This window comes from Desmodus rotundus, chromosome 9 (assembly GCF_022682495.2).
Source record: "Desmodus rotundus isolate HL8 chromosome 9, HLdesRot8A.1, whole genome shotgun sequence".
NCBI classification, from domain to species: Eukaryota; Metazoa; Chordata; class Mammalia; order Chiroptera; family Phyllostomidae; genus Desmodus; species Desmodus rotundus.
Window position 1 is genome coordinate 678260 of NC_071395.1, and position 24449 is coordinate 702708.

Consider the following 24449-nt stretch of genomic DNA (forward strand, 5'->3'; position numbering starts at 1 on the left):
CGTGAGAGCTGTTCTCTGGGCATCTGGACGCTTGACCGCCCTGCCGTGGACGGTCAGCCCCAGGGCCTCTCCTGGTGCAGACAGTGTGGCTGTTCTGTTTCTGACCTTCTGTAGATCAGCAGGAGGAGCAGCGGCGGATGGAGGAGCGGCTGGCCTACATCGCTGACCACCTGGGCTTCAGCTGGACAGGTAACCTAAGCGGCACCCGCTTTTCAACAAATCCTGCTTGGTCTCAATGACACGGTTGCATTGGCCAAGAGTCATTAACAATGACAGAGGCTTTTTCCCCCTTTCCTTGAGGAAGACCACATAGGGTAGTGAAGAGAAGAATACCCGACGGAGTAGAAAGTCCAGGTTCTCATGAACTCGCCCTGTGAACCAGGGCAGCTCATTGACCGTCCTGGGGGTTTGCAACAAGAGACTGAGCATGACGCGGCCCCAGTGCCCGCTTTGGGAGCCATGGGTGACAAGCCTTCGGGGAAATGGCTCGTTTTCAAAACCAGCGTGAGATGCCATGGCCATAACGTTTAATTTGAGATTTAACCAGGGCTCCTTATGTTCAGAGGTGTCCAACCTTCTGGTGTTTCTGGGCCACACTGGAAGAAGAATTGTCTTGGGCCGCATATTAAGTATACTGTGACATGTAATCCCAAAAATATCTCATAATGTTTTAAGTAACTTTACGATTTTGTGTTGGGCCGCACTCACAGCCACCTGAGCTGCATGTGGCCTGTGGGCCACAGGTTGGACACCCCTGTTTTAGGTCCTGTATGTCAGGTATCTTTGTGAACAGTGCTAAAATTTGCTTTGGATAAATGATGAAATACATAAGAATGAGATGCACTGATTCTCTGAGAAACAGGACTGCTTAAGAGTAGAAATTATAATACATGTTAGCTTATTGAGGAAAAGTGAATTCTAAAATAAACACAATTTACTTACAAGTCAGATTTGCCCTTCACGTTACCTGGACTTCACATAGTAAAGCAAGGTGGCCGGTCTCTGGCTCTGTTTTTTCTTTTCTTTTCTTGGTTTGACTTTCTTTTCTATCCCTTGTGACTACCTTATTGAAACAGATGGTGTAAAATTAATATTCATCCCTTTTCAGGTTCTTAAAGATTTGGTGATGAGCAGGAGTCCACACACCCTTAGCAAAGATAATCAATAACGTGGGAAATGACTGGAGGCCGGAAGATGGCCATTTTCTTTCCAAACAGATCAGGTGTAGTTAGCCGAGGAGCTCAGGGGAAGGAAGAACAGCGCGCTGTCCCCGGCTGACTTGTTAAATAGGTGACGTTCAGAATGACGTTGTTTCTCGAGTGTGCACATATGTGTGCGTGTGTGCTGACCGGGATATCCACGCACTAGTGAAGAACAGGACACTGCCGCCACACTCGGTGGCCGTGAAGGACCTGTTCATGTGTGTCAGAAAAAATGCACAGTGCCCGCTCCTCAGCCTTTCATTTAAAAATAAGACAAGTTTTACTTGGTATTTCTCATAACTACTCCATCATCACGTAGCTGCCTCATGCTCTCAAATGTCTGGCTAATTCTGCCGTAACTTTATCAACAGTTGTGGCCAGCGGACAGTCAGTGTGTCCCAGTCCGGGCAGGAATGTCCGTGCACTGCGGCATTTCTGTGGTGTGTCTGCGGGACGCATGGCTGAGGTGGGATTGCTGGTTGAGAGCAGGTGCTTTGTTAGTTTGGAAAGATGCTTGCAAATCGCCCCGCAGAGCGGACGCCTCACTGCACACACACGCCCCACAGTGCGCAAGCACCCACGTAGCCTGTCTGTGCGCCCCGGGAGGGACGACTGTCCGCCCCTCCGCAGGTCAGTTCCCCCCAAACCTTGATTCACAGCGCAGCAACCCCGGGCGGGGGATCTGTTCAGCCACCCTAACGAGGCCGCACCCAGTGCCTCACACCCCGGGACCTGGGAGCAGGACTCGTGGGGGCTGAAACGCTGCCTTGTGGTGATTCACAGAGAGCAATGGTCTCTCCTCCTGCTTCAGTAATTTCTTTTCCATTATGGCAGTGAGGAGGATAGGCCAGTACTAATGGTCTCCTCTGCATTTGGGAATTAAACGGGACTGAGTGACTCTTATTTCATGACCATGGCCTCAGACCCAGTATTTCCACGGGGACGGTGACCAGTTCTACACGCAGCTTTAAGGGAGAGTCTGTGCCCGGCGGCAGAAGGACGAGGGTGCAGGGGAGTCGCTGCAAACGTGCGGAAGATGGGGACCCGGCCCTCAGCCGTGCAGAGCCGACCTTCCCAGGACCGCGGCCGGCGTGGGACCGGGGTCTGAGGTCCGTGGCTCACAGCGTGGACCTTCTCTTCCAGAGTTAGCGCGAGAGCTGGACTTCACCGAGGAGCAGATCCATCAGATCCGCGTGGAGAACCCCAACTCCCTGCAGGACCAGAGCCACGCGCTGCTGAAGTACTGGCTGGAGCGGGACGGGAAGCTTGCTACCGGTAGGCGGCGCCGCCGGGTTGTGTCCCGCACACACTTTCTGCCCACTGGTTGGGTCCCAGGACAGGTGCCACCAGGCCAAGTGCCTCGGCAGGCCCCCGGGGACGTGGGCCAGCGTCACCAGCGGGAGGGGGTGCAGCCCCGGGGGCCAGCAGGCATGGTCGCAGAGTCCCGGGTTTTCTCAACGGTGACAGCGGACAGAGCTGCTCCAGTTGTCCTGTGTCACTGCTGGTGACCGCCTTCCGCTCTGCTTCCTGCGCTGCTCGACAGCAGGGGCGGGGCGGGTGAGGATGGCGCCCGGGCACCGCTCTGTGTGTGTGAGCCTCCGACCCCGGCCCCTACCTGCAACCGCAGGGCTTTGCCAGCAAAAACGGGGCGCCAGTTAGACTTAACTTCAGACCATCGACAGACGCTTCTTCATACACGGGCGTCCCGAGCAGCGCGTGGGCTCCGCTCACGCTGAAGACGCCCCGTGCTGTGTCTGGAATTCAGGCTTGATGGGGTCCTGTGGGTCACCTGGCAGGGGAGGTCTTGTGCCCAGGCTGGCTCAGGCTCTTCCTCCTCATCGCCGTTCCCATGTCTGCTCATTATTACTAGTGCCCTTATTCGGGCGCCGCGGGTTGCCCGGACGAATGCCAGAATTCTCGTAAGGCAGCTAAGGAGAGAAGAGCAGCCCTCGCAGGCAAAACCCGCCGTTTCTCTCTCATCCCAGATACCAGCCTCATCGGCTGCCTCACGAAGATCAACCGCATGGACATCGTCCACCTCATGGAGGCCAGCACCGAGCCGCTCCCGGAGCGCGGCGGCCTCGGCTACGCCGAGATGGAGCCGCCCGCCGCGGCGGACCACAGCGAAGGTGGGACTGCGCGTGCGCGTCGGGGCGGCGCTTGCACGTGGGTGGGGGGGGTTGACTCGGCGCCTGGGCCCAGCTCTGCCTCTTATCGCAGCGAGGACCGCCGCCTGTGGTGGCCGCCATTCTTTTCAGGTGGCTGAGATGTCCCCGCCCGTTCTGAGGGGCCTGGGCGCTGTCACAAATGCCTCGAACTGCGTAGCCGAGACCAAGAAATTTCTGTCTCAGTGCCAGAGACCGGCAGTCCGAGGCGGCCTCCGCGCTCCTGTGGGGGCGGCCCGGCGAGCTCTCGGCCCCTTCCCTCCGGGGCAGACGTCCCCACCCAGGGCTCTCCCTCAGCCCGCCCGCTGCGCCGCCACCGCCACCGCGGGTGGGTTTCAGCGTGCCTTTTAAGAGGACGTGACACTCCGTCTACCGCAGCTGGGGGTGTGGACCGTCTATCCACCCGTCCACTCAGCTCAGCGTCCCCCAGCCTCGGGCGCCTGCTCTGTGCAAGGAGCCTGCTCCCGTGCCCCGGCTGCTCCGTCCCAAGCCCCGCCCCAAGCCCCGCCTCCTGGTCCCAGCCGCAGCCACACCCACCCGCCGGGCTGGGTGGAGGGCTCTGTAACCCCTTCCCACCCACGTGCTTTGCCTTCGCTGCTGCCGCCTCCTCCCCCACCTCGGGGCTACACCTCTTCTCCTCCAAGGCGCCAGCATTTCTCCGTGTGTATTTGAAGCCCACGACCAGGCTTCCTGTTTCTTAGAAAGAACAGGAAGGGTCGCAATCTGAATGTTCCTGTTCAGCCACCACACACCACCGGCTCCACTCAGACTGTGGTTTCCTGTCCAGGGGAGACCCTCATTCCTGAGGTGTCCCCTCTGCTGTCCCCTAGGGCTCCCAGTGGGGCTTGCTCACCACACACTCACCTGTTGCGGCCGCAGCACCCCCGCCCCCCACCCAAGGTCTCTGCGTGACCGGGCACGGTCTCGTTTAGCTTTGTGACCACGGACCTGTCCCGGGACACAAAGGTGGCACGACTGGGCGCCTCGGAGCGTCAGGGACTTCCTGACGCACGCTGTCCCCCGCAGGCTTCTCCGCCCTCCCCGAGGAGCTGTCCGCCCCGCACGCGGAGTCCAGGGAGAGTGGGTCCTGCGGCCACCCTCCCATTGTCTCAGACGAAGACCTCTCCGTGGGCTACTCCACCTTTCAGGATTGCACCCCCAAAGCGGACGGGGACAGCCCAGCCGCCAGACTCGTCCCCCCTAACCAGCAGGAGCAGGTGCGCCAGGGCCTGTCGCCGGCGGAGGCAGCTCCGGAGCAGGAGTACTTGTGAGTCTCTTCGGGATCGGGGAGGTGGCTGGCGCGGGGCCAGGCGCGCGGCCCCCGTCCTTGGCAGTGCTTTTCCGATGGCCCCACAAATTCAGGGCTGCAGGAAAGCACAGCATGTGAGAGGCACAGTGGTGGCCGCGTGGTGGCACAGACCTGCCTGAGCCTGCTGCCAGGTCTGTTGCCGGTCCCCAACCCCCTGAGTCTGTCTCCACATCTACAAATTACGATTTCTTCTATGCGCCTGTCCAGGGTCAGGGTTGAAGGTCAAGAACAGGCTTGGAAAGGCGTGGTTTAAACCAGGATTTCATGACCCCTGGGGGCTCCCTGTACAGTGGCTGCCCTTCTCTCCCCTGTGAGGTGCACACACCCAGCGGTGGTGGGTCACAGGGTGAGCAGAGAGGCGCGGGAGGCACTGCACTCCTGCATAGGCGGAGGCTCACGATGGCACAAATGTGGCCCAACCCTCAGACGGAGGGGGACGTACAGAGCCGAGGTCAATGTCACTGCTGCAAAGGTCAGAGAGTTGTTCAAAGGACACGAATTGTCTAGAAAGAGAAAACAGGTCTGAGAAGGGCAGGCTGGTCCGTGGGCCTGGAATCCTAGAGCAGTGTCCACAGCCGCCCTGCAGTGTCCTTCGTCATTCAGTGAGCTTTGCCGGGGCCACTGGGACTTGAGACTGATGGAGACACAGGTAATGAATGGTCTCTTCTCCCACGGAGCCACCCTGCCCCCTGCAGACTTCAGGGCACAGCACAAAGAAGAGCTGAGGGGAGACGGGAACGAGGAGGGCGGGGAACCGCAGACCAGCAGTCAGCGAGGATCCCGGGCAGGGACAGGAGGGGCAGTCCACCTTTGGAAGGAGCAGAAAAAGCAGGGAATTTTCTTACTAGAAAGTGCGAATAAGAAGATGACACTTTCTGTGTCAGCGCAGAAAGTGTCGGTGCCAAGAGGCCTTGGTGTGTGTGACACAGCTTTCCAGAAGCGCGACTGCCTACGTTTCCAGTCGCGACGCCTGCGGCAACGTGCAGTTTACATGCTGCTTTTTGCAAGTTTTGCCAGATTTTGATTCTTGCTTCAAAAGCCTTGTCACCTACAGATCTCTATTGCGTAGACCTGCTTGATTCTTCAATAGCACCTCACGTTACCAAAGACAAGATGAAGTAATAGTGTCTATACTCTGTGGAGATTAGGGGTGCGCGTTAGGGAACCTTCGACCTTCGGAAGACCCCTTCCCCAGTTGTGTTGCCCCGGGGAGCTGTAACTCGACACTGCACCTCACCTGGGGGGCGCAGCGTGGGGGGGTATTCAAATTTCATTTCTTGGCCAAAGTTACAAAACCTTTTCAACTTTGACGGGCAGCCACATTCCCCTCTGAGGCCTGGGCTGCTGTGGGGGCAGGGCGCGTCTGCCCGCTCTGACTGGCCTTTCTGTTTCAGTGTGACGACCCCAGGGACAGAAGGATCAGACACTGAAAAGGCTGCATCTGCTCCTGGCTCTCCCAGTGGGACCCCCGAGGAGGACAGGCCCTCCCTGCAGACCCCGTCCCCCGCGCCTGCAGATTCACCCATTGTGCAGGAGCCCGAGGAGCCTTCGGGCCGTAGGCAGGGCGCTTCTCCCCGGAAAACCAGCCTTGTAATAGTGGAGTCTGGGGACGACCAGCCGCCGGCCTTTGAGAGTCTCGATGAAGACTCGGCTTTCCAGAAGGTAAGGGGTCCCTTCTGTGTTTCCTGCCCACACATAACAGCCACAAACTGCCTCCCAGAGGTTGTTTCTCTGGGGCTTATCTTGTCACTGCAGAACCACAAGGTTGTCACGTTCATGCATTTGGCCATGGGGACCCCACATTCCTTTTCAAAATGTGGGACCCAGTGAATCCAGAAAAAATGATACACCGTTCCAACTTGCCTGTAAGGCCTCCTTTTGTCACTGGAAACCCTTTGGCTACGAAACATTAGCACTGAGGTCATAGTTAGTGACCTTCGTTAGACCGCTGGGACAGGTAGGGGACAAACTGGCACCAGGGTGTGAGTTCCACGGATGACTTTGGAAAGAGACCCTCCTCCCGAACCTACTGCTGCTCCCAGATGTCGGCATTGCAAGACACAGCCCTGCGTCCCTGCTTGTTCACTGGGGCCACCGCGCACAAGGGAGGGGCCCGCCGTGGCAAGTCCACGGAGACTGTCGATTCTCAGAAAGAAGTGTATGTGGTTCCCCCTTCCCCACCACCTGGGGGCGTGATGCCCTTGGAACCCTGAACTTGGAGAAGAATCTCTGTTGTCAGGAAACCCCATTGATTCCTACACGCAGACGTGTGGATCTGTTTGAATTCAACTTAATTTACTATGCATTAAATTAGGTGTTCCTTTTCTTTTAGAGTTCAAAATATTCCACATGCCAAAGAGTTTTTAAAGCATTAACGTCCATTTTAATAGGAAAGAACAAGTTAGATAAAAGGATCAAAACTTTCAGGGAGAAAGGCATGCCAGCCCTTCTCCAGGCCACAGACCCACACGTGCTGGTGCAGTGTCAGCGACCCCTGCCCGCAGTGGCCTCGCCATCGAGGCCGAAACCAGTGGTCAGGCAGGCGAGAGCACCACCCTGCGGGCCACTCCCCAGCGTTATGGAACCAACCCGTGGACGGGTTTCGATTACATGGCTTCCATGCCTTTGCACAGATTGCTCATCTCGCTAGAACCGGCTTAAATCAGTCCCAGTAAAAACGTTTCATAGGTGCCGTCTGGGACTCAAAGCTGCCGAGCTCAGCCAAGGAAACCACGTGCTGACTGGCGTGCAGACTTGGAGCCATGATCTGGGTGATCCCTGTATTTAGTCTGAGCTCCACAGGGCTCTGCTGCGTCACCCTGCTCCCTGCCCTGGGTTTTCAGGCCCTTCCCTGTCCCCTGACCTCCGCTCCAGGCTTGGACCTTAACCTTTCACAACCCCGACCTAGGGATCAGATGTCAGTCGAGTTCCCTGCTGACCCTGTTTCTAGGCAGCAGGTTCCTGAGCATATTTAATGTATAACTCGGTCCAGATTTTACATGTTTTTCTTTAGCATAAGTGTTACTTTAAAATAGGTTGAGAAAATGTTGATGTTTTCTTCCTTTTTGAATAACATTCCACAAGGGAAGAGTAGTTTGATTTGTGGCTTCTGAGACGTTGTAACCTGAGGTTACGATCTGGCTCTGTCCCTGGCTGTGCCCCTCCCCCCACAGTGAGCGGGACACCCCAGGGCGCTCCACCAGCCAGGGAGGCTGCAAGGATTGGTTGCTACCAGTAGCAGATGCTGCCACACCTTCGGGTCAGTCACTCCAAGCCGCAGCCTGAGAGTCAGAGGGGTTGCGTCCCCACTGGGCTACTTGTCAGGAGCTTATGTCCCAGGAACAGGGTGGACAAGCCGCTGGTCTGGCCAGCGGGGGCTTGGACACTCGGATGCCAGGGCTGCTTTCCGTTCATTGAACCAAGAGCTCCGACCCCGGGGACATCTGAGCCTCGTGGCAGTGGTCTGCACCCTGCTGGCTCATCCCCAGGGCTGAGTGAACAAAACCTCCAGCGGTGCGCGTGAGTTCCAGCAGAGCCCACGGCAGAGATGTCACCGGGCAACAACCCCTCTCTGCCTGCTTGCAGGAGCTCACGGCCGAGCTGGGTGAGCTGGAGGCCAGCTCAGACGACGAGGCAACCGTCACCACCAGGGTCGTCCGCCGGCGTGTGATTATTCAGGTACCGGCTGCTGAGAGGATGCACGTTGGGACTGTGTCCCCCAGCCCCGGGGGCCGGCCCAGGGCGGTGGCGCTGCATGCTGCCGTGTGGCCCCAGGAAGCAGCCGTGTGATCGTCCTGCGGGCTGATGCTGAGCACGTGACGCCATGGCTGCTCCTGGTGGGGATGCTCCGACGTCTGCTGTCCGCGCCCCTCACCCGTGTGCCGCCCAGCCTGCGTGTCTGTGTGGCTCGGCCCCCTGAGCTCAGGGTCATCTGCCCTCCTTTGTGGAAGCCCCCTGTGCCAGGCCTGCCCCCCCATGACGCTGCCCTGCCTCCATTAACCACCTCACACATGCGCACTCTGGCCGGGACAAGGGGCCCTCAGTCAGTGACCCTGGCCGACAGGACCTGTCCCTGTGCAGGGTGACGACATGCCTGAAGTGCCCCCAGAAACTGTCACGGAGCAGGAGTACGTGGATGAGCACGGGCACACCGTGGTGAGGAAGGTAATGTCCCTGCATCCCCCCAGGCACCGTCCTGCCTGTCAGTCCTCGTGCCCAGGCCTGTCACTCAAAGACAAGATACCTGAGCGCCGTGTCTTCCAGGTCACCAGGAAGGTCATCAGGCGGTACGTGTCCTCTGATGGCATAGAGAGGGAGGAGGTCACCATGCAGGGACGGCCCCAGGAACCCATCAGCGTCGAGGACGGGGACGGCTTCTCCAAAGTCATAAAGCGTGTGGTGCTGAGGAGTGACACTGAGCAGTCGGAGGTGAGGCCGTGCGGCCACGGGGCCGTCATGGGGCCTGATGTGGACGCGAGACGTGGACGTGTGATGCAGAGTGTGATGGAGTGTGGTGTGGACATGGGACCGGGGACCTGGGCAAGGCAGATGGTCCCCTCACATAGCTCCTAGCTACACACCATCCGTCCCCACGGGGTGCTGGAATCTTAAAACAGCCGTCAGGCTCAGCTGTAGCCTCACACCTGCTGTCTCGGTCCTTTGTGTCCGTTTCCTGTTTGGCTCACAGTCAACCACAGCAGACACCCAGCAAAGGTGGGGGGCCTGGACTCCCCACACGGGAGTGTGCTGACGGGCACAGAGGGGCCGCCACGGGCCAGTGGGGCACTTCACAGCCCAGTCAGGACGCTCAGCAGCGCGTCAGCCTCTGCGCGCCCCTCTCTCCGGGTGGCACTGTGACTGCTCTCTCGCCACTTCATCCACACCCTAGCGGTTTTGTCAGGATGCCTAGGCAGGTCTCCAGAAACGGGCCCCACTTGGAGAACTCTGTCTCCAGGGTGGTTTTCTTTTCAAAACCCAGAACAGCAGCCCCCACACAGGGGGTGGGGGAGCACAGGGTCCTGCCCACACAGCGCGGCTCACAGGACTTCAGCGGGTGTCTTGGCCACTCATCAAGTGTCTGATCTCCATGCACCGAGCTGTTAGACCGGCATTCCTGATGGATTATTGGGCTTTTCCTAGTTACTTCTTTTCCAAACTTCTGGAAGGCTAGTGTGTAGCATTATAGCCTTTGAGGGTTTGTCTTGTCATTTAAAAAAATGCATCGCTGCTGCCCCATCAGTCAGAAGCTGCACTGTGTCCGCCCCTTTAGGTGACTCTGTCTGAGCCCAGTGCCCCGTGTGAGTCCTCGCGGTTCCAGGCTGAGCCCGTGGATGGCCGGCGTGTCAGCAAAGTCATCAAAACGACGGTGGTGCACGGAGAGAGGATGGAGAAGCACCTGGGGGACCCCCGTTTCGCTTCCGACCTTCCCTCCGCCAAAGCCGACTTTGAAGAGGTACGGAAGCTGTGCCTGCGTCGTGCGTGTGAAGTGAAAGGGTTTGTCATGTTCTGGGGACGCCAGCCACCCCAGAGGGGCAGTTCCTGGTTTATAGCCCATGCGGTGAGGTGCTGTCCCCTCAGTCTCGGGGGCTCATCTGAGTCCCCGTCACAGCTTTTAACAATCTGGATGATGGATTCACCCCAGCTGAGGCAGTGCCCCCTCTCCGGAGCTCAGCGTGACCCTAGACGTGAGGTGCACCCTGAGTCTGAGGAAGGGAGCTGGGGAGGGTGCAGGTCCAGTGATGGGCATTAGAGAAAATTCATTTCATACCCACAAAAGAAGCATCTGTAATTAACTTCTGATTTCCAGTAATTAGGAAATCAGTCCATAGTGATAGATACACAAACCCTTATAACGATCCTAAAATCCAAAATTCTGGAAACAGAAGCCAGGTTTGAAAGTTGGTAGCAAGCTAATCAGCTGTAGAACTTACATGCTTTGATGAGGAGCCTGTTTGGCCCCCAGAGGGGACAGTCCTGTGCTAAAGGGTGGACAGTGTGTACATCCTGTTACTTTTCCAAAGTCCAGAAGCAAAATCACCTGACTTGTGGAGCACAGCGGCCGCAGGTTTGACAGGGGATGGTGGGCGTGTGCCCGCGTCTGCGAAGCGTTTACTGCTGTTGAAACATTCTGAAGCTAAGTGTCACAGTGTGACCTCTTCCACACCTGCAACTCGCACTGAGCTTGTGTCTGAATAGGTGGGGATTGAAAGCGTGAGTTACTGAAACACGTCTAGTTCTGCACTCTCTGACAGCCAGTGACCTCGGAGATCAGAAGGGGGCTGATCTGAGCTGTTTTTCTTGCTCTGCGTCTGGTCGTTCCATTTGCCATCAGTCTCTGCCGTAGAAAGCAGGGGCGAGGAGGGAGGGGGGACGAAGTTAAAGCCGCCGGCACAGTGTTGGTTGGGGGCCTTTGCCAAGTGATACGGCAGCCCCCTATCAGACGTGGGGGAAACTTCCCGATGCTCTGCATCCCGACCGGCCCCCAGCGTGGGTTCGTTGTCTCAGCCACACCTGTCCACACTGGCCACTGGCTCAGCAGAGCAGCAGCCGCCTTGGGCCGTGGTGTGTGACAGTTTTCCTTCCTGTTTCTTCTCTCCCACTCAGGCTTTGAGTTACGCAGGTAGCCACGCGCAAGTCCACCTCCCCAGCTTAGTAGAGAATGAAATCCTGAGAGAGGATGGATCAGTCGTTAAAAGGTTTGGGTTAGCATGGAGTGCTGCTCTGCTGACTAACACACTTCAAAGGTGTCCAACTTTGAGAGAATAGAGATGGAGCCCACACACACCGGGAGGCCCCTTGGGAGCTGCCAGCCTCCCAGCATCAGGGAGTCAGACCCTTGTGTCCTCTTGGAGATTTAAAAGTGACTCTTGGGCTTGAGGACAGTGGACTCCCATCCCCTTGGTCACCTGGTCTCGCCGAGGCCAGCCCTCAGGTGTCCACTGTGCTAACAGATTGGTGGGTGTGGGAAGAGGGCTGGCCAGTCTCTCACAATGAATCTGTGACTGCCACCTGCGGCTCAGCCTCAGTAATAGCCTGCTGCTTCGGGTCACCAGCTGGTCTGTGTTCCGCATGTGGGGTGTGACCCCAAGTGTGCCTGGTGGTTGGTCTGGGATGTGTCTGATCAGCAGCGAGCAGCCTGCATCTGTGCCCGGGCACGGGCCCCTCTGGGCGGGGGCTGGCGCACGTCCTGGCTCCCACAGCTCCCAGGTGCCGCCCGAGCTGAGGGGAGAACGTTCTGGGCTCTGATGCCCAGTGTTTCACCCCAGTGGAACCCCACAGACACGTGTGGCCCACACCGTGAGGTCTCCCCACTGGCATAGATTTTGTGGCCACTCCCCCTAAATTCTCCACTGCAGCTGGGAGGTCAGCCGGGGAGGAAGGCAGCCTGTGAGGTCCAGGGTGCAGACTGTGTGCATGTCACCGTGCCCCAGCCACTGCCCTCAGCTTCTGGTCCCAGGAGTGAGTCTGGGCCCCCACCGGGGCCACATGCGTTTGCAGCACACTTGTCACGCATGCAGAAAAGCCCAGGGTGGGGCCTTGATGGTTGCTCACCCCCCACCTCGGCACCATCTGGGCCGAGTGTCAGATGTGGGCCTTTTTGTAGGAAAAAAAACTATGGATGCTGAATAGTTAGAAAGTCGTAATCTGATTTCAACCACTGGAACCCAGTGTGGGCCTTCGCACCGAGAGGACCAAACTGAAGGTGCTTTCAGATACCAAGCAGTCCGCGGGGTGTTGAAGGGAAGGTGGGCGTCAGAGGCATGAGAGAGGGAGGAAGGGGGGAGACGCCCAGTGAGGCCTGCACCCAAACTGCGTTAAAGCTCCAGGGGAACTGGGCAGAGGCAGCAAGGTGTCAGACGGAAGGGGCCGCGAGCGTAGCCTGTGGGCAGATGTCCAGTGCTGGACGCTGGGAATCTGTCTGGACTGTGCTGGTCCCACATGCGGCCGCGTGGACAGGGTCACCCGCTAGGTCACCCAGGGTCACCTAGGGCTCCAAGATCCTAGGCGTGGCCTTGCCACACCTTTGCTGTGTTAGTTTTACCAGAGTGTTGCTTAAACTCCCTGAGATTCAGCTTCCTCGTTTGTTCTAGTCACAGCGCCGGGCACACGAAACACACTCAGTGCATGTTGTGGAACGAAGCTGTGGACACACCTGAGTGTGAACGTGTCACACTCAGTGTTTCCATGGAAGGGGGCGGGCAGTGGTAGGACCAGCCAGGGCGGCACGTCCTGGCCCCTTTGCAGCCCAAAGCGAAGGAGCTCTAAGTAAATTAACAAGGGTCTCTCTCAGCCTGGTGAGAGGTGTGCACACAGCTGCCATTTCAAGCCTAACCCTGTCTCGCCTGCCCCGCAGGACGACGCTCAGTAAGGCCAGCACGCGGAAGAGGGCGGTGGTGAGGGACCCGCAGGGGACGCACGTGCACCTGGAGCAGCTGGAGGATGTGCCCGAGGCTCTGGAGCAGGATGCCTTCCAGCGTGACCTCCAGCGACTGCTGCGGCATTTCTGCCCGGACGGCCCTGAGCGAGAGGCCAAGTGAGCTCACGTCGGAAACCTGTCTCCCCCTCGGTGCGCAGCGCCCCCTTTTGTCAGCGGAGCAGCCTGCCTGGCCCCGGGACCCTGACACCCCCCACTCCAGCACACACACCACACTTGGTTAGCTTGTCCCCACCCCCTTTAACTGTACGCTAATTTGTGACCAAAGATAGCACCCTCCTCCTGGGTGCTGTGTCCCCGAGGTCCTGGCCAGCCTGGGCACTGGCCGCCCCCCGTCCCTCGCTTCCGCTCAGGCTCCACATGAAGCCGTCGATCAGGGCAACTCCCTGTGCACCTCTCCCCGGGACGACCAGGTGTCCCTCGGAGGGACGTCCGGGCACAGTGGGCCCAGCACTGCTCCGACAGACTGGCATCAGGTGGCAGCCACACCAGGCACCACGGAACCAAGGCCTCCAGAGGTGGCCATGTGCGGTTCGTTCAGGTATTGCTAACACAATCCAGCGATGGCACCTTCCGCTGCGGAAGAGGCCCATCAGACCTGCCAGACCTTACAACTCCAGAGTAGCCACAGCACTGGCCGGGGTAGGGACCCCGAGGAACTGCCCTGGTGGAGCTCAGACTCCGGTGGCCCCAAGGGCAGGCGGGGCAGCGGAGAGGCGCCAGGTGCTGGCAGCTGCGACCCGTGGCCTTGTAGCACCTGCAGGTCTCTCAGGTCCTGGACGCGTTGGCAGGGTACTTCACCAAGCTGTAACTACTGTAGTGCTCCAGACTCCATCGCTGCTCGTGCAAACCACGCTGTCTTACTGGCGGCCCTTCCGTCTGGCCACGGCGCTGTGGATGCTTCCCTGGAAGCAGGCTCTGCCTGCGGCACGCGAGGCGAAGCGCCGGTGCTGTGTTGGAACACTCCTCCTCCTCCTCCTCCTCCTCCTCCTCCTCCCACCCCTCCGGGGTTCTGTCTCCGCCAGCGCCTGCATGTCACACTCGGAAACCTGGCCCCAGTCAGAGCCCTGCTCTCAGCGCAGGCGGTTTCCGTTCTCACCCAGGACACGCCTCACCCTTCAGTGAGGTCTGTTTCTTCTCTGGCAGACAAGATGGAGAAGTCCTTAAAAATTTGGGTTTGGTTAAAAGTTTCGGTTTATTTATTTGAACCCTGAGGTGCATTTGTGCACTTCCTGTGTGTTTATTTCAAAGCAGGGCCTCCCGTCGCCTGAGTGGTCCCCGCGCCCCGGTCCGCATTCTTCCAGTGGTTGGACCTGCGCAGCATCTTAATCACATTTACTCACAAATATATTCCTGTAAACAGTATATGTTTCGGACACTTACTTGTTAAAGAAAAGTATATTCAGTGGAGATGAAATTTAAAAACAAACACCAGAGCCTATCCTCCTGGACGGAGCGTTTCCTGGTTCCAGCCGGTCTTTCCCAATGTCACAAACCACACGACACAGTGCCACTCGGTCACTTCAGGGAGCGTGGCAGGAGGGAGTGTCCCAGGGGGGCGCCCCCCACGCCGCGCCTCCCACCCCTCGTGGCTGTTGGATTGGAAATTTGGCATCGTCCTTTGCAGCCAAAGCGAGAGGCCGGTGGTGAGGCCCTGGACACACGGCAGCCTCTTGCGAGCCCTTCCCCGGGCCCCAGAAAGCGTTTCTGTTGTGTGATTTGCTGTGCAGATGACGTCTGTGTAACAACCTAACGGTTATTCACCTCCTTTTGGTTTTGATTTTGCTGTGTAATCAAAAAACTTGAATACTGTGAGAAGAAGTGAATTTTCAGTTGATGAATCAGCATCTTGTTTCCATGGTGATAACGCTAACTGAATATATCTATGAGGGCATGTATTAGTTAACGGAGAAAATACAACACTAACAATACATAGCTGCAACGTGTACAACGGCTGATTTAAGTAAATAAAATGTACAAGTGTTCACTGCGGCCTCAGTGATTTGTCCTTTACCGCTGACCTCTGGTTTTAGGAGACGAGGTGGAGCTGATGATGGAGACAAGAAATGGAAGCCACGGGAAAGACAAGTTGCTTTTTCTGCTGCTGTTTTTAAGTCGTGACTGAATGTGCTGTTGCCCCCAACTGTTGAGCCCCGGGATTTTGGTCCCCGCCCTCAGAGAACTTCTAGGGTTGTTGTTTATGCAAAAGGAGAAAAGCAAAGATTTCATTTTGGGGTCTCTGGTGAGTGAAAAGTAGGAGCTCGGGGTGTTGGGGGCTGCGGGCACAGACCCTCCTGGGCAGGGCCCGTCCCGTTCTGTCCTGAGGCCACGGCTCTCAGACACCTGCATGTGATTCCCAGTTTGGTTTTCCATCTCCACATCTTCTGTAAACTTAATGCGTTAGAAATTATGGGGTACGGCGAAGCAGAGGGCACGAGAAGCCGCAAGCCTTTACCCAGGGCCACAGGTCTCAGGCCCGGTGGCGGCACAGGAAACATGCACAAGTGTCTGGGTGAACAAGCAGGTGGGTGCGGCTGATGTGTCGGGATGAATGTCAACCGGCAAGAACAGACTTCTTACTTAGAGAAGAAAAAACAGTGAAAACGGAAGCCACACTGAAGAGCTGCCTTTGCACTAACGACGTGGTAACTACCTCCGGCAGGAACCAGAGGTACAGGGGCAGCGGGGTGCGGGATGAGAGTGTGCGTCCGTCCGAGCCGGGACCTGGAATTTCCTGAGCTTTCACAGCCGCGGCAGCATCTGCTGTCCCCCGTTCCTGAAGTGGCTTCAGACCACAAAGGTGAAATGGGGTCTCCTTGTTCCTAACAAGCCCTGTTCCACCTCACCAGAGTCTTGACCAGGTGACTGTGGGAAGCACCTGAGGACGGGGCTGGTGGCCAGGAGAACGTTTCTTCCCACTCCTGACCTCCGGGAGGAGAAGGGCTGCAGGTGGAATCTGTCACCAGTGGTCAGGGAGGTAATCCTGCCCATGTAAGGAAGCCGCCGTGGAAACCAAAGGAGAGCTGGAAGACTGGGTGGGGCTGGAAGCTAGGCCAGTTCCAGGAGAGTGACCGTGGTGGGTGCTCTGCCCTGCCCCTGCCTCCGGGGCGTCGCCAGGCTGTTCCTGAGTGGCATCTTCTGACAATGAACAGTGATCTGGTGAGTGGAACCCAAGGAGGGGGTGCTGGGAACCCTGATTCAGAGCCGGAGGTTCAGCACAGGGGGCCCTGGGACGGGCGTCTGGGGTGGCCTGTCCTGTGAACAGACACTGTCTCCGGGAGACGGGAGAGACTGAGTTGACTGGGAAGCCCAGCTGTCCCTGGAGACCTGCTTGTTGGTTGGACAAATCTCCCCCTGACACACACACAGAGCAAAACTGCGCTAGGGAGATGAGCAGGGAGGAAATAGTTATAAGAAAAAGTCATCTAATTTTATGTAAGTTAGTGCAGAAATCTGAATAAAAGAGATGATTTTGTTTAACTGGAAATGACTAAAAATGACCACAGAGGCCAAAATAACAGTGACCCCCATGTGACTGGGGCCTGAGTGGGTGCAGCTGTTTCCAGAAGGGATTGATTGGCATCCGACCTCGAAGAGGACCCCTCCATGTGGGGCGGGGGTGGGGAGCAGGCAGAGGGAGGGGCGGGACTTCTCAGTGCTCTGACTTCGGGGACCAATCCCTCACCATGACTGCCTTCTGATCTGCTTGAATTATCCTCCGGGCTGCTTCTCTGGGGAGCACTGATTAATGCACCTGACACCCCAACAGCAGGAGAAACCAGGAACAGAGCCTAAGATTTAACGGCGAGCAGGATCCAGGTGCTGCCCAGATGGGTCCTATGAGGCTTTCAATAGATGGGTAGCTCCAGCCCCTCAGAATGGCCACAGGGGCCCGGAGAAAAGCAAAGTTCCCAGTATATTTAAAGAAGCAAGTATTGGATATCATCAGTCCCCAAACTGGACAAAATGCGCCCAATAACATTGAAAGCAACAAAAACTCAGACCAATATGACTAAGGAATAGCTATGCAAAAGTCAAATAAGTAGCAATATGATTTGGCAAATCATAAATAAAAAATAAAACGATGACCTTCTTTCCAAGATGTGAAAATGGCTCAGTACGACTAGCTGTTACTACAAGTACCCACAGGGTCCGGCCCTAGGAGAGTGAAGTGTGATTCCTCCCACAGACCGCCAGGGGGCGCGGGGCAAACGCAGCAGCCAGTCTTGGGTTTTGTGTCCACACAGGAAGAGAGATGTGCCGTGAAAACAGCCCTTCCCTGACAAATGCTCAAACCCACTCATGTTATCACACTTTGGGTCACACCCGTGCTGGGCCAGCTCATGCAATGCTTTGCGATGACAGAGAAACTGCTCAGCTCCAAGCCCATGCACAGAGCTGAGCTCTGCCGGCCCCAGCCCGGCCGCCAGGAAGGGGCACTTCCATACCAGAGGGAGTGAAAAATAACACAGGTGGGCGCCATCTCCAGAATTAAAGGTGCGCAAAGCTGTTGAGAGCACTTCCACCTTAGGAAGATTGTTGATCATCTCCAGGTGAACGGAAGATGTGCCTTTACAAAAAATAATAGTAAAAACACCTGGAGCTGAATTTTGCGTCTCTGACAGATGCTGATTGGGGGCAGCCTGTAGCTGCTCCTGCCGGGTATGTCTGAGGTGCGTGTGAACACGAGGTCAGGGCGGCAGTGTGCCCACATCGCGCTCGGCGTGCCTCTGCGTGGCTGTGTGACCGTGGGCCTGGTGGCCCAGGTCTCTGGGGGGGGCACGGGCTGGCAGTGTGGCCTTCTCTGTGCCGTGTCCCTCTCTTCCTCTCCAACATGATTCTTACATGGAAAGAATTTTAGCTATTGTAGATAGTGATAAAAAAACATTGAATAGTTTTAACTCCCACTTCGTCAGAGACATACTGGGTAGAGAATTGCCTGGCTGGGGAGCTTCCACAATAATCCTGTCATGTCCCCAACCCACCACCAGGGCGCAGCAGAGGACGCCTAGGTCTTTGTTGCCAAGTATTGGGTTGGCCAAAAAGGCCCTTACGTTTTTTTTCTGTAACATACAAGACACATTTTTCATTTTCACCAATAACTTTGATTTGGATGTTTTGAGTATGTTGGCTGTCTCCTGCTATTAGCTTCTAGTGCGTAGAGGCCAGGGGTGCTGCTAAATGCCTTCCAATGCATGACAGCCCCACAGCAAAGGATTATTTGGCCAAAATGTCACTAGTACCAAGATACTTCGCAAACCACTCTCGACACTTTTGATCAGTCACAGCACCTTCTCCATACACTGCACAAGTCTTTTTTTGCATTTCGGTTGTGTTTTTACCTTTCCTGAAATAATAAAGCATAATGCGCCAAAAATGTTGCTTATTTTCTTCCATCTTCAATATTAAAATGACTGCACAAAATTTCACCAATTTTCATGTTTTTTTAATGCACACTGATATGACAGTTGTCACATACAATCTAACAAAACCATTTCGAAGGAAGTTAAAGACGACTAAGCACCCTAAAGCCATCGTATAGAAAAACCTAACGGACTTTCTGGCCAGCCCGATAAACCTTCACTCTCAAAGACTAGAGCTCCCTTTGCAACAACATGAGATGAGGTGATTGCCCACACCACTGGTCTGTCTGTTCCCGTTGCTGAAAGCATAGGATTCGGGATGAAACAGGGAGGTTGGTGGACAGCCTCTTGCAGCGTCCTTGGTGGTTAGTTTCTAGGGCTCTCCTTAGGATTCCATGCGTTTCCTTCCGCTGGATGAATGAGGGGCTTGATCGCCAAGTGAAGGGGCTGAATCAGGATTTCAAGAGTAAGAGTCCCGTGTCGAGACTTGCACAGCGACCTCTACAGGACTCCCTCGGGCTTGGGAGGAGAGGAGGAGTTGACCAGTCCCGGCCTCGTCCTGGCTGAGAGGTGGGGCTGCCCAGTCCCAAAACAGCCTGTGCGTCCAAACAACCACAGGCCGGAGAGCACAGCTCATGTGTCTGGTCTGGGGGCCACGTTTTTGTGGCAAGAACAAGGTTTGGTGTTGATGGGGGTTTTGTGTTAGGAGCCAATGTGAGTGAAGATCAAAGAACTAAAGGGAGGCCTGGGGGGGTGGGGAGGTTGATGGGGGAGGGTGGGAGACAGGAGGCACCTGGCACCTGTCTGCCTCAGTGTCCATGTCCAGGGGTCCACCCTGCTGTCCTGAACCCCGTCCCCTAGAACACAGGGGTGTGCACACGGAGACAGGTTTTCCTGGGAAAGGAAAACTAGGGGCCTCTATGCCACAATCACCTATAAGCCCAACACATAGTAGGTGCTCAACTGCTGCTCTAATCACTGTGGTCCTTAGTTTGATAATAGCCCTGGGGATAGGGAAAGATCCTTGACTTCCAAGTAGACCTTCAACACTAGGTGGTGAAGAGGAGACACAGATGGAGCAGTGAAAAGCCTGTTAATTCCTTCGTTTTCGGTTACGATTGTAATTGCTTCTTAAAACTGGTGAAATCAGGCCGACAGGCTTCTGTGACGTGGTTCCACCTGTGGACAATTGCCCCTCGTCCCAGAAGCCCAGACAGCTGAGAGGCACCTGGAATGCTAACACCTCAGCTCACCCCTTATTCGTGGTGAGAAGGGCTTCATGCATTTTTCTCAGTGTAATGTGATATTTTGATTTTTAATAAGAAACACGTATTTGGAGCTTATTCCTATTTCTGGCACCAAACTCCAAAAACGCTTAGAATTTCCTGAATGACCAAGGTGTCTCTCATTCTATGAATGAGGGGATGTTTGGACACCACCTGAGGATGGGGCTGGTTGCCAGGGCAACCATGTGATTGAAGGCATGAACTTTCAGTCTGACCCCCGGGGAGGGGCAAGGGGCTGGAGTGGACCCGTCACCAGTGGTTGGTGAGTTGATCACACCTAGGTGATGAAGCCTCCACAAAAGCATGAGGATTCAGAGCTTCTGGGGCGGTGACCATGGGGAGACCTGGTCAACTGGAGGCCAGAGTGGGCTCGGAAGGTCCGTGCCCCTCCACACCTTGTCTGTCCTGTGCCTCTCGCTCGCTCTCCACCTGGCTGCTCCCGACTTACATCCTTTCACAAGCAGCCCGCCACCCAGTGAGTAACGTGTTCCTCTGAGCTCCGTGGGCCGCTCTGCCGAAGGAGTTGGGCCCGAGCAGGCTTGGTTAGGGTCACAGGTGAGAGACACTGGCCTTGCGGTTGGCATCAGCTGCGCTATGTCCGGGAGAGGGTGTCGAAACTGTGCTGACGTGTGGGACCCTCTGGCTCGGTAAGAGCCTGGTGGGGACCCCGTGATTGGCGAGCAGCAGGTTCAGCATGGACCCAGGGAGGACGGAGACACAGTAGGCAAGAACAGGAGGTTTTTCTTCTCTTGTGTAACAAGGGGTCGGAGGTTGGGAGGGGCCATGTGACAAATCACCTCTGCAGCCCTGATGACATCATGTGGTCTCGAAGAGAATTAAAATGTATCAGGACAGGTCTCAGTGGAGCAAGTGAAACGCTACAGCCAACAGTAAATGTGGCATGTCGTGTTTGGGTGTTAGGAAGGGGTAAGGACCCATGAGGAGTCTGGACTGAGCAGAGGCTTATTCTGTGGGGGCTCCCAATATGCCCCCCACCCCCTGCACTGTCCTGGTTCTTCTTGGCCACAGGACCCTCTGAGCCATGATGTTGTTTATTTATTTCACTCGTTTGCAGCCACAGTGGAGCCCTGGGGTGGGATGTTTCACAAGGTGACTCAAGCCTGGGCAGAGGCGCCCAGCCGGGGGGCTGTCACTTACAGGTAGGCTGAGTCCCAGAACGGTGAACAGAGATTCTTGTGTTTGAGTGACACCTCTGCTGTGGACTGCAAGCCTGTGGCCCCAGCCATGCTGAAACCCAGTCCCAAGGGGACAGCCTAGCAGGTGGGGCTTGGGCGGTGCTGGGGTGCTGAGGGGGGCTTCTGTCCACCAGGCGGTGCTCTGACCCCAGACCTGTGGCCTGGGGAACCCTGAGAAATACGTTACAAGCTGCCCTGAAGAGGGGCAGCGAGCACTGCTACAGCTGCCCCAGGGATTGGGACGCTCATAAAACTAGGTAACTGATTCGAAAGAATAAAACTGTGTGAAGGAATCTCAGATTTGAGCTGAAATGTCCATGTTTATGCAAATAGATTTGTGTTTTATAGCATTGTTGAATTCAGACAAAAGAAAAACCTGTATTTGATGAAATAATGGATTTAACTACTTGATTTTGAAACGATTATTTTAGTAAGATTGGGTTGGCCAAAAAGTTCATTCGGTTTTCCCAACCCATGGCTCTAGTAGTGCTTAGCTGTCTTTAACTTCATTTGAAACAATTTGGTTAGATTGTATTGTGACAGCTGTTATATCAGCACGCATTAAAAAAAAACATCCAAACTGGTGAGTTTTTGTGTAGCCATTTTAATATTGAAGACGGAAGAAAATATGCAACATTTTTGACATATTGGCTTTATTACTTCGAGAGGTAAAAACACAACTGAAATGCAAAAAGATTTGTGCGGCGTGTAGAGAAGCTGCTGTGACTGAACATGTCAAAAGTGGTTTGTGAAGTTTCGTGCTGGAGATTTCTCGCTGGATGATGCTCCACAGTCGGGTAGACCAGTTGAAGTTGGTAGTGATCCAATCAAGACATTAATTGAGAACAATCAATGTTATACCACTCGGGAGATAACTGACATATTCAAAATATCCAAAGCAATAAAGTTATTGACAAAAATGAAAATGTCTTTTATTCTATGGAAAAAAACTAAACAGACTTTTTGGCCAACCCAAAACAGAAGAGGTTGTCCCAGGGGAGACAAGGGTCAGTTCAGGTGGAATCTGTCCAAGGGCAAATGATCCGACTTGAATCTCGAGACAAATGTGGTCGTTTGCAGGCTGCATGCTCCACACACGTGCATCTCGTTAGCGACTGGGACTATCCCTAAACTGCTTTTGTGTGGAAGCGAAAATTCTGGTCGTTCCCTCCGCCACTCGACCACCGCCCTGGGCAGCCCGCAGGACTGTGCAGTGACCGGTGAGAGAACTGGGGGGGAACCTCTGGCTGGCTTTGCTCCATGGTGAGACTGTCGTGCTGGTGTCCCGTGTCAGAGGGGCCCACTTTGCCCTGGGCGTGCACCAGCTGCATCCGTCCTCCCTCCCTGAAGTCTGGAAGTTTCTGCACTCAGCATGGTTCAGGGGACCTTTCAGTGTGGCCGCGCTGATTAATTTAGCCTGGAGCCCAGAGATTGGGTCTCCTAGAATGTGGGGGGCAGGACGAGGGGCTCAGGCAGCGCCCTGACGGTCAGGGTTGGCAGGGCTGGGCACTCAGGGCAGGCCTGGCTGCAGGGCAGGGCCACGGGTCAAGCCCCGGCCCCCAGCCGAGACTCGCTCGTCTCCCAGCATCTGATCTTGGTTTGGAAGAAGAGGGTTGAAGTGGCCTCTCCTCGCAGAGACCACGGGAGTGTGCCAGGAAGCACAGGGACTTCATGCTGTAGCCGTGGTCTTGAGTTTAGTCTGCTTGTGTGTGTGGTTACTCTGAACCCCAGAGGCGCCACATGTGGGCCGTCACCTCTGTTCTCAGGGGTTCTCTGTGGTGTCGCCCCACCTTTCGGGCCCCGGTTCCCAGAACCCAATCCAAACCAGTGAGTCACTGTTCCCCAGCGGCCGCTCTGCCCACACTGGATTATTTCTGTGTTGTGTGAGGTGGTTGCCTAGGCGGCTTTTATTTTCAGTAACCACAGGTCTTGTTGTTTCTTGACTTCGTGGATGGTAAAACGGCAGTTTTGGATTATATGTAGCAAAATCATCTTTCAAACCCCCAGTATCAACATTCCCTGGGACAGGCTTCCTGTGAAACTCCGAAGAGACTTTTCATGGACGTAGCGACACTGGGGGAACGTGGAGCTGGTTGGAAGGGACGTTTCATAGCTGAACCCCCCCGTCCCAGGGCCCACAGTCTTCCCAAACTTGGAAAACCCTCCAGCCAGGGACAGCGACTTCACCAATGGACAAATGTTTGGTTGAACCCATCAAACAGCCGGGTTTTGCGGGTCAGAAGTGGTGGACATCGGCAATATCAGACCCTACGGAGGGTCCGACTTAATAAGGGCTTGATGCGATGGACGTTACACACAGGTGTGCTTGCACATTATCACGCTTTAGAGCCTTGGCTCTAATTTTGAATATGGTCCATGTTAGTAACTAGCACCCCCCACACAACACCTTTATGAGGTGGCCAATTGCTTTAGGTATAAAGTGTCTTGGGACTAAGTTTTTGCGAATCAATGTTCTCAGTTTCTGAATTCATCCTTTTTTGTGCCAGTTTTAAAACTGGCAATAGGTATTCTACTTGTTCGGATTTCTTGTTAGGTTGGCGGGTAGACCGGATGCTGTCAGCTGTTCGTTTATCTGGCCTTCCCGAAAACGAAGCAGGTTCTTTCCCTTCTTTCTTCCTCATGTTCCTGCACATGCTAGTACGACGGTTAGTTTTGAGTACGCACTGCACTGGGCCACGGATGCTGAGAAGGGCGCAAGCCTCGTTCCGGGCATGTGGAGGCTGTCTGTGCCCAAACCTAGCGTTGAGGAGGTGGTGAGCTGAGCAAGCAGAGTACCCTGCCTGACGCTGGTGGGCCTTGTCCAACCAGCGGAAGCCAAATTAGAATAAGCTGCCCCTCCCCCAGTAAGAGGGACTCTGCCCACCGGGCCACTTGGAGCTGGGATGCCAGGTGGTCTCTTGTGCCTTTAGCCCTGGGCTGAAACAGTGGCTCTCCTGGGTCTCCAGTCTGCTGACTGGGGGCCTTGGGACTTCTCAGCCTCCATAAACACATGAGCTAAGCCCTTATCATAAATCTCTCTATAGGCATATATCCCATTGGTTCTATTTCTCTAGAAAACCCTGACTAATACAACCAAGAGATCAAAAATAACAGGAGGCAGTTACAAAGGGTCTGGATCCTTTGGAGTTTGGTCATTTTGGCCTAAGGAGCCAGCACAGGGGTCCCAGCGGCTCTCACTGCTGCCGCAGGAACACGGGGCCAGTGTGGGAGAACCCTACCATTTTTCAAATGAATTAAGCCAGAAATCCTGACTTTTATATGAAATATCCCATTTTTAAATGTTGGTGGAATTTAAGGAACAAAGTTCACACCATGTTAGTGGACTTGTCAGACACGCCTGGCTCCCGCCCTCGAGGTGAAGACCTCGGAAATGCACCTCCGAGCAAGGTGAGGGAGGGCCTGCGCTGCAGCTGCGGTTCCGCTGAGCCTCGCCTCTGGGAGCCGGCTGGGCACACCAGGTGTGGGGACGGCGC

General features: G+C 55.6%; 1 protein-coding gene across 45 annotated transcripts in view; it reads left to right on the forward strand.

Moving 5' to 3' along the window:
* The window catches only part of ANK2 (ankyrin 2), a 248677-nt gene extending 233580 nt beyond the window's left edge, over positions 1-15097 (forward strand). For 44 of the 45 annotated variants that reach the window (XM_053911419.1, XM_053911436.2, XM_053911438.2 and 41 more), the window contains 11 exons: positions 115-189; positions 2346-2477; positions 3188-3331; positions 4394-4634; positions 6071-6338; positions 8262-8354; positions 8757-8840; positions 8940-9104; positions 9946-10128; positions 11280-11371; positions 13030-15097. In XM_053911419.1, coding sequence (XP_053767394.1) covers positions 115-189; positions 2346-2477; positions 3188-3331; positions 4394-4634; positions 6071-6338; positions 8262-8354; positions 8757-8840; positions 8940-9104; positions 9946-10128; positions 11280-11371; positions 13030-13213 — 1661 coding nt within the window. In that variant the 3' untranslated portion in view covers positions 13214-15097. The remainder of the gene's footprint in view (positions 1-114; positions 190-2345; positions 2478-3187; positions 3332-4393; positions 4635-6070; positions 6339-8261; positions 8355-8756; positions 8841-8939; positions 9105-9945; positions 10129-11279; positions 11372-13029) is intronic. The other variant, XM_053911426.2, reaches the window with a different exon arrangement.
* Positions 15098-24449: the final 9352 nt, after the last annotated feature.